An 18,036-nucleotide genomic window follows, 5' to 3' on the forward strand; every position below is an offset into this window, starting at 1 on the left:
TTTTTATTTGAGATACTCTTAATCAATTTTGTTTTTGCTTATATGACTATACTTTCTACTTTTATTCTAAGATGTTCTCCCTGTTCAAAAAATTTTTGAATCCATTGAAATTTTTTAAAGTTTCTTAAGCTAACTTATCCTTTCCCCATGTTTTACATTACACTTACATTTTAACTTTTTTTTGCAAGTACTAATTGAATTAGTATTAAAGTAGGAACAGTACACCAGGATTTAATCCTCAAGCAAATTTAATTCTACGATTTTGCAATATTAATATAGTATTTGAATTACTTCTCCTCCTTTCTTGCTAGAGTTGTAGGTAAATAGCAGAGCTTTTTCCAAAGGTTGCAGAGAAAGCTTTCAAACATATGTTCTCTACTGATGAACATAATTAAAAGGATTAAAGGCATTAACAGTGACTGTGGAGAAAAGATGTGGCTCTAGAAAACATTTTTCCTCAAATATTTTAGCAGTTTCTCTACAACTTCCCAAAGGTGATGGTGAAAAGAATCTCCTGAAGTGCAATATGGCCCTAAGCAGAGTGACTCAACATGGGAACCTACTATAAACACAGGTTAATAGGCCAGAATCTGATCTTAAACAAAGATAGGCGTTTTTATATTTCTATCCAAGTTAAAAACAAAATCTAAATATCATTAAGAGAGATGCATGCTAAGCAATTAAAAGTATATTTAATGAAAAATTAAGGTTGCAAGTACAGCTGACCCTTGAGCAATACAGGGTTAGGGGTTCCAACCCCCCAAACAGTCGAAAATCCATGTACTGTTATCTCTGCCTCAAAAACAGAGGAATTGATAAATGACTCACCCAAGGTCAGGAAGCTGACACAGTTTGGATAGAATCAGGACCCAAACCCTAGTTCTTTTGATTCCACATACTGTGAGCTCTGATCAAACACAAACTTTTTCCCACACTTAGTTAATTTAAAGATCTGTAAAATGGGATTGAGATTAGCAGATACCAACTACTATATAAAAACAGATAATCAACAAGGTCCTACTGTATAGCACAGGGCACTATATTCAATATCTTGTAATAACCTAAAATGAAAAAGAATAGGAAAAAGAACATATACATGTATAACTAAATCACTTTGCCGTACAGCAGAAACTAACACAACATTGTAAATCAACTAGACTTCAATAAAAAAAGAAAACAATCTGTAAAATGAAAATACAGGTACTATATTTATTGAAAAAAAATTTGCGTATAAGCAAACCCGCAGTTCAAACCTGTGTTGTTCAACTGTAGTTTCTCTTTACCTCATGTGACTCATTCATTCAATCCCTCATTTATTCACATATTTGCTCACAGCCCATTTATTATCTCCCATGTCCCTCCTCACACATGTAAATATGTCACATAAAAACATCACAACTGACATTTTCTTCTAGTATATTCCAAAAACACATATGGAGCTAGAGTATGCATAAAAAGGAAACTCAGAAAGGATCAAATGTTACATTTGCCTCCCTCAAAACTCTATCTGACCTCAGGAGCCATCCAAAAGGGCGTTCCTACGGATGTATTCCGACGGTGCCAGGTGCTGGTGAGCTGTGCAGACACGCCTGGAAAAAAGAGACAAGACTTACTTCTTGCATTCATTACTCAGGTAAGGAGATTCCAACTGCAATAAATTTGCTTACAAACGAATACTAAAATTCTGTTGCCTTACAGTTTGGATAGAATCAGGACTCAAACCCTAGTTCTTTTGATTCCACATACTGTGAGCTCTGATCAAACACAAACTTTTCCCCACACTTAGTTAATTTAAAGATCTGTAAAATGGGATTGGGATTAGCAGATACCAACTACTATATATAAAACAGATTGAAGTTCAAGCCATTGGACTTGAACTTCACCTTAAAGTATCCTAAGTCAGGGTGTCTACATAGCCAAGATACACAATGGTCCTCCTATTTTCTATTTCTCATATCCAGACGTACCCAGGCTTAAAGCCCCCCGTTGCTGACTTAATCTGCTCCTCAGCACACTAACCTCTGTATCTTTTGACCTTCTAGATTTTAAACAATTTGTCTGTATTGCATATTTTGGCACGTAGTTATGATTTGAATGGTAGGCTCTCTCCACTCCCACCTCCCTCTCTGCACTACTAAATTCTGGTGAATTTGAGAATGTTTTATATCGTGGTATGCACATAGTAGGTGACTTGTGAATGTGAATAAAATTATTTTCCATCTGTCAACTTGAGACAAATCACACCTGACTGGAAATTTCAAATTAACTACATCTATGTAAACCAACACCATCAATATAATCAGTTCTCTTCCTTTAGAGAATTATACACAGAAGGATTACAATGAAAAGGCATAACCAAATATTTCAATCATGTCATCTCATTAATTCCACCTGGTTAGATACAATCATAAGTGACTCAGGAAAATCCAGAACATAGTCTCCTTCCTCACATTTCATACTTCTGCTCCTCTGGCTGCTTGGTGCTGCTTCCCTTGACCTGCTCTGGACTTGATGGGTTATCCCCAGATCGTGGACTTGAACTCCTTGATGTCCCTGTTTTGAAGAGTACCTCCCGGTGTCACATTTGTTTTAGGCTCTAGCTGTTTATCTTATAGGCCAAGTAGAACAAAGGCACTAATTGAGGTTTAAAACTGGGTATATTTGATTCCTCCAAGATGATACTTTGTCATGAAATTCAAAGGCCATATTCAGCCAAAAGGGCATTTCACTGGTGGAAACATACTTGAGCAGAGGGCTATGCAGTATGTTTTGGTTCCATATTAATTTCGTCCCTCAAAGAGCTCCTCCACTAATGTATTAATCTTTTCCTAAGTGGAATCTTCATCTACGGCCTTCACATTTTGCCTTCAAAAAAGCTTATCATTTGACAGAAAAAATATCCTCATGAAATCATTTTTGAAATTCAAAGGAAATTATCTAATCTGTGCTTGAAGGTTCTCCCTTGAATATTTTCTAACACATGATCTGAAGAAAGGGAATAAACATTTAATACACATTTCTCCCAAAAGCATCCTTTACCTCTATCTCTACTCCAGGTATTTAACCTTTCAGAAAAATTAAGTATAAATCTAAATATTTTATCTTGTCTTTTCCTATGAATTAAAGGGAGGAATGATTAAGCTTGACTTTTATAGTATCAGAGTACAGTAATTTATTTATATAAGTAGGAAAAGTAAATAGATTTTAAAAGAAATTTAACTTAAAATTGACTATAAATCTACTAAAATTTATTCTAAGGGCTTATAATTATTTATGAAAAAACTGAAAATTATATTTGACCCTCGGTGAACATTTTTGTTTCAATTTCATACAGGTAGTTTAAGAATTCAAACGTCATTTAAGCAAAATGTAAAGGGGGTAGAAAAAGCCACAACTGAGTAAAATATCGAAAGTTTTGCTCCTGGTAAGAAAGTGACACTTTAGACTAATCATTTGATACATTTTTCTTCTTTCTGAAGATAAAGAAAACATGTATCGCTAGAATTGGCATTTTTCAGCAAGCAGTCATGCCCTGGCATCTGAATTTATAGATATGGATGTAAGGAAAGGACCATCCCTCCATACTCCACAGGAAATATATTGGGAAGTAGGCTAAGAAGACTGTCTTAGGGTGTGGCACAGGACCCAAGATAGACCATTCAGACTTCTTGGAAATGTGAATCTTCAGTGGAGACACTAGAGTGACTAGACTAGAGTGACTAGGGTGAGTCATCCAGTGTTGAGGATCTAAGGATTAGCCCAGGTGATGCTGCTCTGGAGGTCCAGGGATGCCAGAGCCCTTTCCTAGGAGGCTGGATTGCCCAGCTTCTCCCTTGGCTTTGTGGGCCACTCAGCGCCATTTTCTGTAGCATTGCCTAGGCTGGTCAGAGTTAAGTTTTTGTTGCCTACAATCAAGGAACTCTGACTGATACAAGAACCTAATGATTTTACATATAAAGGAGCAAACTAACAAGGGTAATGGTCAATAATAATGAGTTTACAAAGTCTAAGAGTTATTAGGTTTTATATTAATATGAATTAAGAATTTTTTAAAGCAAACGTTTGGCCTCCAAACTTCTTGATCACACATTCCAAACAATAAGAAACTTCTGAGCAAACATACTTGATATAGATACAGACTATTTTCTACATATTTCCTAGTATAGTAATATACACATTATGAAATGTATAAAGATAATTTTAAAGGATGATACTAAAATAATAACTATTATGAATATTTCATAATAAGTTATGGATATTTCTGCACATCAATGATATCTGGGATAATGAATTACAATGCTAATGGAGTCTCATATATTTAGAGTCCTTTGGGATCCTGCAGAAAGAGTGTTTTACACCTGGTTCCTGTAAACTGAATGGAAACAAGAAAAATTAGCCCAGAATGTGAAGAAGGAAAAACAAAAAGTCTCAAAATAAGTGAAAAAGGAAAAATGCAAGGAGGTAGAATAAGAAACCCTTGAGTCTGAGAATATTGGATAATTATCACATTAAAAACAGGACACACACCTATGAAAGAGTAACAGAGGAAGGTCTTGACCGAATCATGTTTGTTGAATGCTTCTGCAATGACTGTTAACTCTGAAGATCATTTTTCCAACACAACCAACTACTTCAGAACTAGAAGGCAACTTAATGGTCATAACATCTAACGTGCTCATTTTCAGGTTAGTAAACTTTAGCTGGAGAGAAAAATGAGTTTCCTGAGGACAAATGGCGTTTTTACTTAACATAAATTCCCACAAGAAAATTAGCTAAGAAGGTAGAAAAATGCAAAATCCTCTTAAGAATAACTGACTTAAATTACTTTAAAAGGCAACAGGATGGGCTTCCCTGGTGGTGCAGTGGTTAAGAATCTGCCTGCCAATACAGGGGACACGGGTTCGAGCCCTGGTCCAGGAAGATCCCACATGCTGCAGAGCAACTAAGCATGTGCACCGCAACTACTGAGCCTGCGCTCTAGAGCCTGCGAGCCACAACTACTGAGCCCGCATGCCACAACTACTGAAGCCCGCATGCCTAGAGCCCGTGCTCCACAACAAGAGAAGCCACCACAATGAGAAGCCCGTGCACCGCACGAAGAATAGCCCCCGCTCGCCGCAACTAAAGCCCACGCACAGCAACGAAGACCAAATGCAGCCAAAAATTAATTAATTAAATAAATACATTAAAAACTAATAATAATAAATAAATAAGATCATTGAGTGCGGGTCCAAAACCCTTATTTTACAATGAGAAAATCTGAGAAGACAAAGAGGTGATTCTTAAAAAAACAGAAGGAAAGTCCTCTTTGGTACCCCTAAAGCGATCACATCATGGAAAGGCAGAACTGGTGACTTACACTAAAATTGCTAACCTCACTGAGGTAGTTTGTTTTTGTGTTAGGTAATTCCCTAGATATAAGTTTTCTTTCATTTGTTGCTAAATAAAAACTCTTTCAAGATGTCGGAAATCCATTCTTAACTTCATAACGGAATTTTTTGGTGTACTTTACGTAATTTAATTTCAACAATAAAAACCAAAATTTTGAACATCTCTGAGAATATAGGGCAGTACCCATCAATAAGAAAAAAATATTCTCTAGGATATTTAGAAATTTCTTTGTCTCTCCCTTTCCATAACCCTCTTTAAAAAAAAAAAAATTCTTTATTTACAGTTACTTGCAGAAGAGGAAGGCCCAGGCAGATGTGCTTGTAGTGTATCAGCCCCATCCCCAGTCATGGCTGATTGGATCACAGGGGATGTCTGACCCTGCCTGTCCAACTGAACTCCTTCTCCCATTCCCAATTCCTTTGGATTTAGGTGCTAAAAGTCTGGATTGGTTAGCTACTGGCACTAGACCCGTAAGGTCATGAAGACTGTGACAGCTGAGGCTGCTATTTTTGAGAAGCCTTGTTGGGCAACATGAAGACTCCAGAGGCTGGTCTGTAGACACTCAAAGAGAAGCAGAGAGGAGAGATTCAGTTTCTCCAGTGAGAGAGTAAGAGGCAGCAAGTGGTCCTGGTCCTCATCTTGCATTCTTCTGTCTGTTCCAGTCCCCTTCCTCCTGTTCTTCTTATCTAGGAAATTGCCTTTTATATCTTACTCCTTTCTGGAGCTAGTCTGGGGTTCTTGTCCTTACAACTGAAAGGCCCTTGACCAAGACATACACACTATCTATAAGGCCAAACAGCTTCGTTCAACTTCAGAAAATGTTCACTTTGGCAGAGTGGAGCCCATAGGTTCAGCTGGAAACACAGAGGTCTAAAACAGAGTCCATTTATTCATGGTTTGGCTTTACAAATTGAAAGAATTCATCCATGTCTTTCCTTTCAAATAAAATAAAGGTCACCTCCCTGAAGTATAAAAATAAATTCTGACTGAGGAAAATATTAATTTTTTGTATAGGTGTGAAAATTCTAAAGCTCTGACAACTTTTAAAAATGGTTCTTCCCTCGGGGCTTCCCTGGTGGTGCAGTGGTTGAGAGTCTGCCTGCCGATGCAGGGGACACAGGTTCGTGCCCCGGTCTGGGAAGATCCCACATGCCGCGGAGCAACTGGGCCCGTGAGCCAAAATTACTGAGCCTGCGCGTCTGGAGCCTGTGCTCCGCAACAAGAGAGGCCGCGATAGTGAGAGGCCCGCGCACCGCGATGAAGGGTGGCCCCCGCTCGCCACAGCTAGAGAAAGCCCACGCACAGAAACGGAGACCCAACACAGCCAAAAATAAATAAATAAATAAAGCAAAACTGAAAAGAAAAAACAAACAAAATGGTTCTTCCCTCTAATTTCTTTTTTCAATATATCATTTCATTATATAAAGCACTAGCTCGCAAATTTTCAAGATTCATAACACTCAACTACCAAATATATATATCTGGTAGATATATCTGTGTGTATACATATAATCTTTAGACATACACATAAACATCTTTAGATGTATGTGCTAAGTCTCCAACTCTACTCCATAGTTAAAAAAATTTTTTTGGCATAATCTCAACCTTAGAGAAAAGTTGGCATGAGAAGTATAAATAATTTTGTTTCCTGAACCATTTAAGTACATAAGTATGTAAACCATGTAATGTAAGTGGGCTACATGATGCCCTTTCACCCCCAAATACTTCAACGTATGATTGCTACAAACAAGGAGATTCTCCTACCTACCCACAATACAATTAATAAAACCAGGAAATTTAACACAGATCCATTTCTGCCATCTAGTCTACATGCTCCATTCTAATGTCATCAGTTGGGGCTTCCCTGGTGGTGCAGTGGTTGAGAATCCGCCTGCCAATGCAGGGGACACAAGTTCGATCCCTGGTCCGAAGACCCCACATGCCGTGGAGCAACTAAGCCTGTGAGCCACAACTACTAAGCCTGTGCTCCACAGCCTGTGCTCTAGAGCCTGTGAGCCACAACTACTGAGCCCGCGTGCTGCAACTACTGAAGCACGCGTGCCTGAAGCCCGTGCTCTACAACAAGAGAAGCCACCACAATGAGAAGCCTGCACACCACAACAAAGAGTAGCCCCTGCTCGCCGCAACTAGAGAAAGCCCATGTGCAGCAACGAAGACCCAACACAGCCAAAAATAAACAAATAAAATAAATTTTTTAAATAAAATAAAATAAAATGTTAAAAATAAAGAAATATTTGTTAAAAAAAAAAGTCATCAATTGACCCAAATATACTTAACAATGAAAGGATCCAATCCAGGATCACGTGGTGTGTTTAGTTGTCATGTCTCTTTGGTCTCCTTCAATCTGGAGGAGTTCCTTAATATTTCCTTGAACTTCATGACCTTGATATTTTCTTTAGAATTTCAGGCTAGTTATTTTGTAGAATGTTCCTGAACTTGGATTTGTCAGATATTCCCTCAAGATTATATTTTTGGCAGGAATATCATGGAAGGGAAGTCTTCTCCTTGTAACCTATCAGGTGGTATGTGATTTCCATTTGTCACATCAGTAGTTGTATTCACTTTGCTTACTTGATTAAGTCTGTGTCTGCCAGGCTTCTTGCCTATAAAGTTTCTCCTTCTCTGTTGTAATTAAGTATTTTATGCAGAGCTTTATGAGACTATCTAAATGTCCTATTTTTAATCAAAACTTAACCCACTAGTTTAGCATCCATTGAAGTTTTTGGATGAATTAATTATTACTATGATGGTTGCCAAAAGATAATTTTTAAACTTTCATTATTCCTTCTATATTCATTAGTTGGCATTCTTCTGTAAAGAAAAGCTTTAGCTTTTTTCCATTCATCTGTTTGTGTGTGTAAGTACAAAAGTATGAATTAATGGATTTCTACTTTATTCAATGGACATCATTGTTACCATCATTATTATCATTATTTTGATGCTCAGACTGTCCCAGATTTGGTCAGTGAGAATCACTTCAATTTGGCTTCTGTGTCCTTTTGACATTGTCTCCATCATTCTTTGGGCAGTTCCTCACTTTTTGGCACATTAAGTTCCAGGCTTATCTTGTATAGCCTTAAAAATCAGCTTTTCTCCAAGAATGCTTGCTTACTATTAGTGGAGAATTGTATTTAAAAACTGAGAGCTAGGTGTTTGATGTGCTTGCTCTTGGGGCATCAAGCTTGCAAGTTCTCTTAGTGGACATAGCCAGATAACCTGTACACACACACACACACATATCACATTATATTTCTTTTTATATGTCGCTCTACATATTGAAAACCATGAGTGCACACTGACACCTCCCATTCCAATCCATTATCATGGGGTTCAGTTTTCTCCCTTCCACATTTGTAATTCTCATCTCTAACAGTAAGAAACCTGGCTCCTATTGTCCTTGGGATATTTCCAGATGGTATCAAGCCCCCTTTATGTAACCAACCCCTTGTCTCCCATCTTGACCCCTATGCAGACGCACTTATCCAGCTCAGGCTCTGATAACCTGACTGGGGTCACCATCCCCCTAGACAAATGCTCCTTTTGTCCCCTCCTCGGGGACTCAACGCCCCAAGCCAAGCCACCACTGCCCCTCCCCTCCCGGCGTGGACACCTTCCTCACCCCTTTCAGGTCCAAACCACTTGCTGAGCTGCATCTCGACTCCCATGCTTTCTCGGGCCCACCAAATGGCTTTTGTTCTGAATTATTCTGGAAGAAAGGAAGGAATGAAGGGAACTTCATAGTTTTTAAGTTCAGGTGTGCCTGCCTCACTGGGTGCTACAAAAGTGGGTTATTAATAAATAAGTCACAACTTCTCTTTGACCTACATTATTCACTGGGGATTTGGTCTAAAATTGAGCATGTGGGTAATAAGAGTTTGAAAGCCATAAAATACTCTGTCATAAGAACGATGTCTAAATAAGTCACAAGAAGTACATTCTGTCCTTTGGTATTGAAATGTTAACTATTCTGTTAGAAATGAAGATCCCCAGAGAGAAATCTGTAGAAATGAGAACTGAGTACTGCCCTTTAAATTTAGCCTCTTTCATTTTCTATTCCAAATGAGGACTGCTTTTTCAGACGTTAGTTGACTTGCCTAAAGGGGTTTATCTCCTGGGAGGCTGTGTTGTTTATTGATTGATCATACACCAGTGACTGCTAATGTATTTCATTTATAACATCTGCAAGCTCACTTGTCTTTTTATTCTCTGAGGTGGCTGGTGGTTTTCTGTAAAAGCGTAGCCCACTTAACAAGAAAACAAAAGGTTTTCTTAAAGGCTCTACTCATAACTAGCATTAGCAAACTGAATCTTACTTTTAGTGTAATTAAATAGCTTGATATTTAAAGTTAATATCCAATTGACTCTAGCAAAGGGCTATTATTTTTTTAAACAGAAAGAGGCACCTATTTGGGGAACTCAGATTTTCAATATTTAGCAACTATCAATATTTAAATAAAGTATTTATTTACTATTTATCAAGTACCTACTATGTATACAACACTGAGCTAGGGGCGCGGTGACAGTATTACTTCATGATAATAGTTCAGATTTTTAAAATTATAAAGTGTCAATAATTATACTACGTAGCTCACCTATATCATCCCATTTACTTTCCACAGCGATCAACCGTATGAGGTAGAGACTGTTTTTCATACTTGATGTCCCTGGAGATTTTAAGTGACCTTCTCAAGGTCACACAATTACATGGAAAATCCTGCCTCCCATTCACTCACTCATTCGAGAGTATTTATTGAGCACTTCCAGTGTGCCAGTGCCATGCTTGGTTCCAGGGACAGAGTGGTAGGCCAGACAGAGACCGAGCCATCCCAAAGCTCACAGCTTAGCAGCAAAGGTAGTCAAATTAAACACATGATTACAATCAAGTGTGATAACTGTTTGGCTAAAGAAAAGACAGAGTGCACATATACAATGGAATATTACTCAGCCATTAAAAAGAATGAAATCATGTCATTTGCAGCAACATGGATGGACCTGGAGATTATCAGACTAAGTGAAGTAAGTCAGACAGAGAAAGACAAATATCATATGATATCGCTTATATGCGGAATCTAAAAAAACATGATACAAATGAACTTGTTTACAAAACAGAAACAGACTCACAGACTTAGAGAACAAACTTATGGTTACCAGGGGGAAGGGTAGGGGGAGGGATAGTTAGGCAGTTTGGGATTGACATGCACACACTGCTATATTTAAAATACATAATCAACAAGGACCTACTGTATAGTATAAGGATCTCTCCTCAATATTCTGTAATAACCTAAATGGGAAAAGAATCTGAAAAAGAATAGAGGTATGTATATGTATAACTGAATCACTTTGCTGTACACCTGAAACTAACACAGCATTGTTAATCAACTATACGCCAATATAAAATAAAATCTTTTTTTTTTTTTGCGGTACGTGGACCTCTCACTGTCCTGGACTCTCCCATTGCGGAGCACAGGCTCCATACGCGCAGGCTCAGCAGCCATGGCTCACGGGCCCAGCCGCTCCGCGGCATGTGGGATCCTCCCAGACCGGGGCACGAACCCGTGTCCCCTGCATCGGCAGGCGGACTCTCAACCACTGCGCCACCAGGGAAGCCCAAAATAAAATCTTTTTAAAAAAGAAAGGATAGGGTGTTGGGGAAGTTCTCAGCCAGGCAGACAGAAGTTAGATGGGTGCAGGGGTGAGGGGAGGCTTCCATGCAGGGAAAGCATCATGTTTGTAACCAGTCACAAAATTCAATGACATAAATCCTAGATACATAAAGAAAGTTGTCATTGTGATTGCTTCATTTTGCCTCTAACTATTATGGGCTCTCCTATGTCCCTACCCACTGGCTGGGAGGAGTAAAGCTTAGTCAGATCCAAACCGTAAGTCCTTTTAGGAAGAGCTCAGTCTCTGCTGAATGAAAGCGCTTGCTCCACCTCTCAGATGGCGCCCCTCCTTCTCTCCTGAAGACGGTACTGTCTGTACAGGATGAGGGATGGCTTATAAGACCCTGTGGTGGGGAGAAGAGGGAGGGTCCTCGGGTGTGGTCGGTCTCTGGGGTCATGTTCCTTTGTCTGCCTGCCTGCTAGGGGCCCCCTGGCCCTCCTGATGGGGTCTGCATCCAGTGAGCCTGTAGCCTCTTCTCATGCAGGCAGGGCTAGCTGTGTAGAGCCTCCTGGCAGATGAAAGCTCAGGTTGGCTTCAGCTGGGGCTGACAACACTCTGAGGTCTGGCTGTGACTCCTCTTCAGACCTGGCCCAGGTGATCTGGGCTCTGCCCCGCACCGCCCATCCTGAGCAACCCCCTCTAGAAACTCCCCAGCCAGATTTGCAGCTATTTGGGGGTTAACGGGAGCAGAAGGTAGGGGTTTGGAGAAGCTTAGCTGGAGTGCTTCCTGTACCTAATCACTCTACACCTCTACGTCAGGACGATGCGATCACCCCAGTCTGGACTGGCGCAGACTCTGCAGGGACTTTGTCTGGGACTCGGAATGATGGTGGTGAGAAGAGTGAGCGTAAGAGTTCCTTTCCACCCTCGTTGTCACCTTCACTTTTTAAAAGCTCATCTCACTGTCCTGCCTCTGTTTCTCTGTTTCTCCGTTTCTCTGTTTCACCTTTCCACAATTACCCGAGAACTGGAAAGGGTTTCCCTCTTCTTTCTGTTCTCTCTTATGCAAAACCCTATGATGGATCCCTGGAATTTCCCTCTCCATAAGCTAAAGAGAAGATAAAGCAATTCAGACAGATCTTTCTCAAGAGATAACCCGGGTCTTGCTACACATTTCTATTTTTTAATATGACCTCAGACATTTTCTTGCATTCCTTCTGGAACAAATCTTAACCTCACCCCCAAACAGAGAGATGCTTCTGGCAGACTGGGGTGAAGGTCACATTCTTGGACAAGCAAGAGAAGAGCATGTTAACCAATTTCGAAGAACTTCCTCCGACACATGCGTAAGAGCCCTGACTGAGAAAGAGGGTGGTACATTTAAGAGACTGAAAGAAGGTGACCTGGCTCACAGGTAATAGGAAGAGGGGGTCCCTGCTGTGCACCAAGGGGCAAAAAAAGCTGTTAATCCTTCAGTGCTTACTCTGGGCCAGTGGAGAGGATCACAAGGCATGGTCCTCCCCAAGGACGGCTGACAAACCACTGACAAAATATTGAGCAAGAGAGTGGCAGGCTCAGCTGAGCCAGAGCTGCAGTGTGGGGAATGGTCTGGAAGGAGAGGAATGAGACTGGCTGCAGGGGGGTTAGTAAAGTGTAGCTGCAGGAGCCCAGGTCAGAGACGGTGGTGAGGACCAGGGCAGAGAGATAAAGATGGAGTCTGGGAACTTATAACAGAGACAGAGCCTTGTGACTCATTGTAGATGTGGGTGGTGAAGACAAAGGAAAGCTCAAGGATAAGCTAAGATTTCTAGCTTGAGCAACAAAATAGATACTGAGGACTTTTTCTAAGACAACTAAGAAACTCTTGATATGAAGCAGATTTCCGGGAATGGATGAGATGGTGGGGTTCCATTTGAGCATTTAGAGGACTGGCAGCCATCCAAGTACGGATCTCCAATACCCAGTAATGAGCCTACTGCACATTTTATGAGGTGAGAAATCCAAATAAAAATATATTCTAAACTCCTTTACTCCCAGCTGTGGCACTCTCTGAAAATCTGATTTAAACATAAACTGAGGATCCTGATTTTCAGTTTGGTTCTGCAGTTGGTGGCTTAGTACACTGTATTCCTTATGCCCTTGAGAAGTTTCACTATGTATGAACCTCCATCCTCGGGTTTTAATTCATATGGAAACCTTAAACCATCTTAGGTGAATTGAATCCATGTTCTCTTACCATGGAGAATAGAAATATAAGCATCCTTTTATATGCAAATAATAGCACTTTAGTATCAGACACCAGGAACACATTTAATAGGCAACTGACCCTCTTTTCTAATTGTTGCTGACAGCAAAGTCTTAAGTTAATTAATATAAAACCAAAGCTCTCATTTTGTCAGCTTTCTAAATTATGACTACTTTCTAAAGATATCATACTAAAGGTCACTTTATTTATTATCTAGGTGTATGTTTTTACTCTGGATTACTTTGGAGGGTGTCCCAGGAAGTTGCCTTTCTCAGAGCTACTCGTTTATCAAGTTCTCTTTATTTTGTGACTGAAGAAGATGTTTACTTACATTTGTTTTAATAATTTTCATCTGGGCTATACATATTGTAGCCATTTTTTAGAGCAAGAGAATTATGAGATCTCGAGTTAAATATTAAGTTCTCCATTTGGGTCTGTTAAGACTGGAGCCAAAATTATTGTCTGAAGAGAGTCATGGCTCTGTCCATGGAGCAGTGAAGAGTGTTTCGTTGTTGTTTTTTAGAATTTCAGGCACAAGTTCTCATTAGTATCCTAACCCAGACAGATTGTTCAAATGCACAGCTCTGAACTCAACTAGTAACACACACTAGCTGCATCCCAGTTATTAATCAGGAACTCATTGCCAAGCTCAGTGCTGCTCCGTAGTTTTCAAATGCTCAGCTGAGGGAAAAAATACGCGGTTGTTTGAAAGATACGCTATTCAACTGTTCCTGTCTAGATGCTCTGAAGTTCATGCCTGGGTGAAGCCAGACCACTAAAGAGCTACATGCTGGGATTAAAACAATTAATTTCTAAAGTGAGTCGATAACTTTCCTTAAGCTTCATTTTCCAAAATGCAAAATGAAGGAAGAGTCACTCATTCATTCAACTATTACTCACTGAACTACTATTCCCAAAGTATTAGGCCTACAAAATAGAAGATGACATAGTCCCACCTCTTTTTTTTTTTTTTTTTTTTTGTGGTACGCGGGCCTCTCACTGCTGTGGCCTCTCCCGTTGTGGAGCATGGGCTCCGGACACGCAGGTTCAGCGGCCATGGCTCACGGGCCCAGCCGCTCCGCGGCATGTGGGATCTTCCCAGACCGGGGCACGAACCCGTGTCCCCTGCATCGGCAGGTGGACTCTCAACCACTGCGCCACCAGGGAAGCCCCATAGTCCCACCTCTTAATGACCCTGTCTATCTGTGAGCCTAAGTATCTTTATCTACATATAAAGACCAAATAGACCATTATAATCTTATGTGATAAACACAGAAATGGAGAAGTATACAGGGTACAGAAGCACAAGGGGAGACACCTTACCCAGCCTGAGTGCAGGCAGGGGAGGATTACAAGGATACTGAGATGTCCTAGAATAATGCTGCCCACTCTCACGGGTGTCGTGTGTTAGTGGGGACCCAGTGAGACGGGGGAGACACCACTGTCATAACTGGAGAAGGAGGAGCAGAGGTGTCAGCGACAGTGCCTCTGGCTCTGACACCGACACTCCCAACTGGCTCAGTCAATATGGAAATGTGTTATCTCACATGACAGAAGGTCCAGAGATAGGGGAGGTTTCAAAGTCAGTTGATTTAGTAGCTGGATTATGTCACCAAGGACCCTCCTTCTTCCCGTCTCGCAGGGCTACCTTTCCACTTGGGATGGGACACCTCAGGATAGAACAGGGTGGCTGCAGGCAACTCAATAAGACACAGAAGGTCCCAGGCAAGAAAGAGACCATCTTTACTTGTGCTGCCCTCTTAGGAGGGAAAACGTTTTCCCAGAGACATCTGAAGATTTCCCCTCATGTCTCAGAATCCTGGGTTTGGGCACCTGCCCATCAGGAAAGCAATCAATAGTAAGGGCCGTGGGCTTACCATTTAGACTTAGTGTGATTATTTGGAGCCCGTCTATTTCAGAGAATCAACCACACATACTGCTGCAGGAGTGTTACAGGCACACGATGGCTGACTTGAAAGAAGTCACTCTTTCTTCTGGGAATCTCTCATTTGCCAAATTTTTAAAAATCTCTGCAACTTTCCTACCTCAGTGAGATACTGTTTTTTTCTCTTTCAATGCCTACAAAAGCAAGGCTGACGGAAAATGATCAAATCACATCATACGCGTCATTTTGCGGCCCAAATCCATGCATTTCAAACAAAACCTACCAAAATCTACGAGTTTAACTCCGCCTTCGATGGTTAATAGGATGTTATTTCCTTTTATATCACGGTGGATAGTTTTGTTGTTATGCAAATGCTGAAGTCCCTAGAAGAGGGAAATAAATACATAGTGACTTTTAAAGAAAGCATCAAAAACACATTTTTCAGATGGATGCATTTATACAAAAGCAATAGGAAACACATGTTAAAATTAACAAAGGTTCTTAAATGTTTCACATTGAGTTAGTCAAATCAAAGTATATCATTTCCACTTTGGACTATATAAAAATTCAAAAAACCAGTGCATACTCCTTAGCCCTTAGCAAACAGTTTATTTAAAATGTGCTGATCACAACAGAAGAAAACATTCTATACACTCATTTGAAATAAGGGCTGTTAAAGGAATAAATAAATAAATAATGGCAAATAAAAACCTAACTAGTAGTAAAAATACACATTATCTACCTTTGCTATAATCTCAGAAATATACCTAGGAGATCAAAACTCAGGTCTCTGTTGACACAAGGAGGGTAGATCTCTAATGGAAAAAAGGAATTAGTTCTGCTAAACATTTCACATTTTGCATCTTACTCTTGCATCGATAAATACTAATGTAGTGATGTTTTGCTAAAAATAGGATCCTCACTTTTTCTTTAACTGGAACTGCCTCCTAATTAATGCATGAACAATTTAAACCGCCTTACCAACAGCGCTTCACGTAAAATATAGGCAATGATGGGCTCACTCATTCTTTTGCCCTTCTTCAGAAATCCTTTCACAAGATCTGTCACTGATCCTCCGTTGCACAGCTATAAAAGAATATTTCAAGATAGATAATAAAATGATACGACATTTTAAGTACTTGCTATAAAAGGTTTTCTCAAAACGATTGAAAAAACTGTTCTAATTTTTTGTTTCAAACAATTATTCCCATCATTTTATGGTTTCATAAATGAAATGAAGATATAAACTTGTACTAGTGTACAGTTAATTATTGGAACACATTTTCCATATGAATTATTTTTTAGAAGAGAATCTGGAGAAGCATTGGGCTTGGCTTTTAAATTTAAGGATAAGAATTATGATTCTATAAATTAATCTCAAATTTTAAGATCTAGGGCTTAAAAGCATTCTTGATTCCTGTTAGTTTAATTAATAGTGCAATGTGACCTCAATCCATGGCTATATACTGTTTCATATGTGCATTAATTTAAAAAAATACCTCCCTTCTGGTAAAACTTCAGAGTGTGCTGAAGTAAGGGTTACAAATACTATTTTCGAAAACTGTTTTACGTGTCATGTTCCCTAGCTTCCTCTCTCCACACCTCCCAAGAGTAGAGGAATCTTAGAGGAAAACAAGAGGGAGGGGCATGGTAGGGGAATTTTTCACATCCAGTTTTCTCTGAAGTTAGGTAACATGAAGTCCCACAGTAAACTTTCAAAGGGGCTGTATATTCTCAGAAGAGAGAAACACTGACATTAGCAGTGGAACATGAGAGGGGAGATAACTAGGTAAATGGTCCCAACAAAGCTTTGACCCCATGATCCCCTAAGGTCTGATCCATTAGCCTTTGCTGTCAGCTGTGTCTCTCCTCCCAGGGCTCTAGTCCATGGTCTCCTTGCCCTTACCCTGAACTATGGGGCCTCCTCTGACACCTCAGTGCCTGCAAACTAAGAGCTTGGCATTTCCCTGACTCTACTGACCTAAATGGAGGTAGAGAACAAAGGTGAGAGGAAGTGTATTCCTGACACCCTCATCTAAAATACTGAACACATTTTCTCTCAAACTTTTTTCTAACACAGTGATTAGATTTTATTGGATGCCTGAACACTTCTGATACATTATAGATTAGATAATAACAGCTGTGTTGGGTACATTCTTTAAGCTAGCACATTTCTAATCCATTTACATGCATTATCTGTGTATCTCACCACTCTGTGAAGTAGGAATTATTAGCATCTCCATACTAAGGATTGGGAAAGTGAGGCACAAAATGTTAAGGTAACTTGGAAAAGATCACACAGTAGTGACAGAGTGAAGACCTCAACTTGGACAGCCTGACTTTAGAGTCTAGCCTTACATTTAATCATGACATGTCATGATCCCCCAAAAGGAGGTCTGGGCTGGCTGGTCAATCTAGCCATCATGCGTAGTATTGTTTTTGTAAGTGTGTTTAAAATCTAAACACGAACTCACAAATGAACACTTAGATGCAACTCCTTTTATAACTGGTGTCTTTCTACATTCAAAGAAAACTTTCATCTTCAATAGGAATCGCTGCAGCCCTAGCACTCCCAAACCAGCATGTTCTTCTGCAGAAAAGGGAACACCTTTTAACTGGATAAGAAGAAGAGTGTGCTGTCCTGACAGCAGAATACAGGGTCACATTGCCTCCTCTGTGGCCCAGCAAGATTGGTTCACAAAATTATTCAAAATTGACTGAAAAGAGGGCCTCCCAGGTGGTGCAGTGGTTAAGAATCTGCCTGCCAATGCAGGGGACACGGGTTCGAGCCCTGGTCTGGGAAGATCCCACGTGCCGCAGAGCAACTAAGCCTGTGAACCACAACTACTGAGCCTGCGCGTCTGGAGCCTGTGCTCCACAACGGGAGAGG

At 40.1% G+C, this 18,036-nt stretch overlaps 1 protein-coding gene across 3 annotated transcripts in view; it reads right to left on the minus strand.

Moving 5' to 3' along the window:
- LOC308614543 (myosin-IIIa) overlaps nucleotides 1-18,036 on the minus strand; it is a 129,593-nt gene that overhangs the window by 80,744 nt on the left and 30,813 nt on the right. For all 3 annotated transcript variants that reach the window (XM_081228990.1, XM_081228991.1, XM_081228992.1), the window contains 3 exons: nucleotides 16,128-16,232; nucleotides 15,430-15,529; nucleotides 1,513-1,589 (listed from right to left, as the gene is read on the minus strand). In XM_081228990.1, coding sequence (XP_081085116.1) covers nucleotides 1,513-1,589; nucleotides 15,430-15,529; nucleotides 16,128-16,232 — 282 coding nt within the window. The remainder of the gene's footprint in view (nucleotides 1-1,512; nucleotides 1,590-15,429; nucleotides 15,530-16,127; nucleotides 16,233-18,036) is intronic.

This window comes from Mesoplodon bidens, assembly GCF_964165515.1.
Source record: "Mesoplodon bidens genome assembly, chromosome: 3".
Lineage (NCBI taxonomy): Eukaryota > Metazoa > Chordata > Mammalia > Artiodactyla > Ziphiidae > Mesoplodon > Mesoplodon bidens.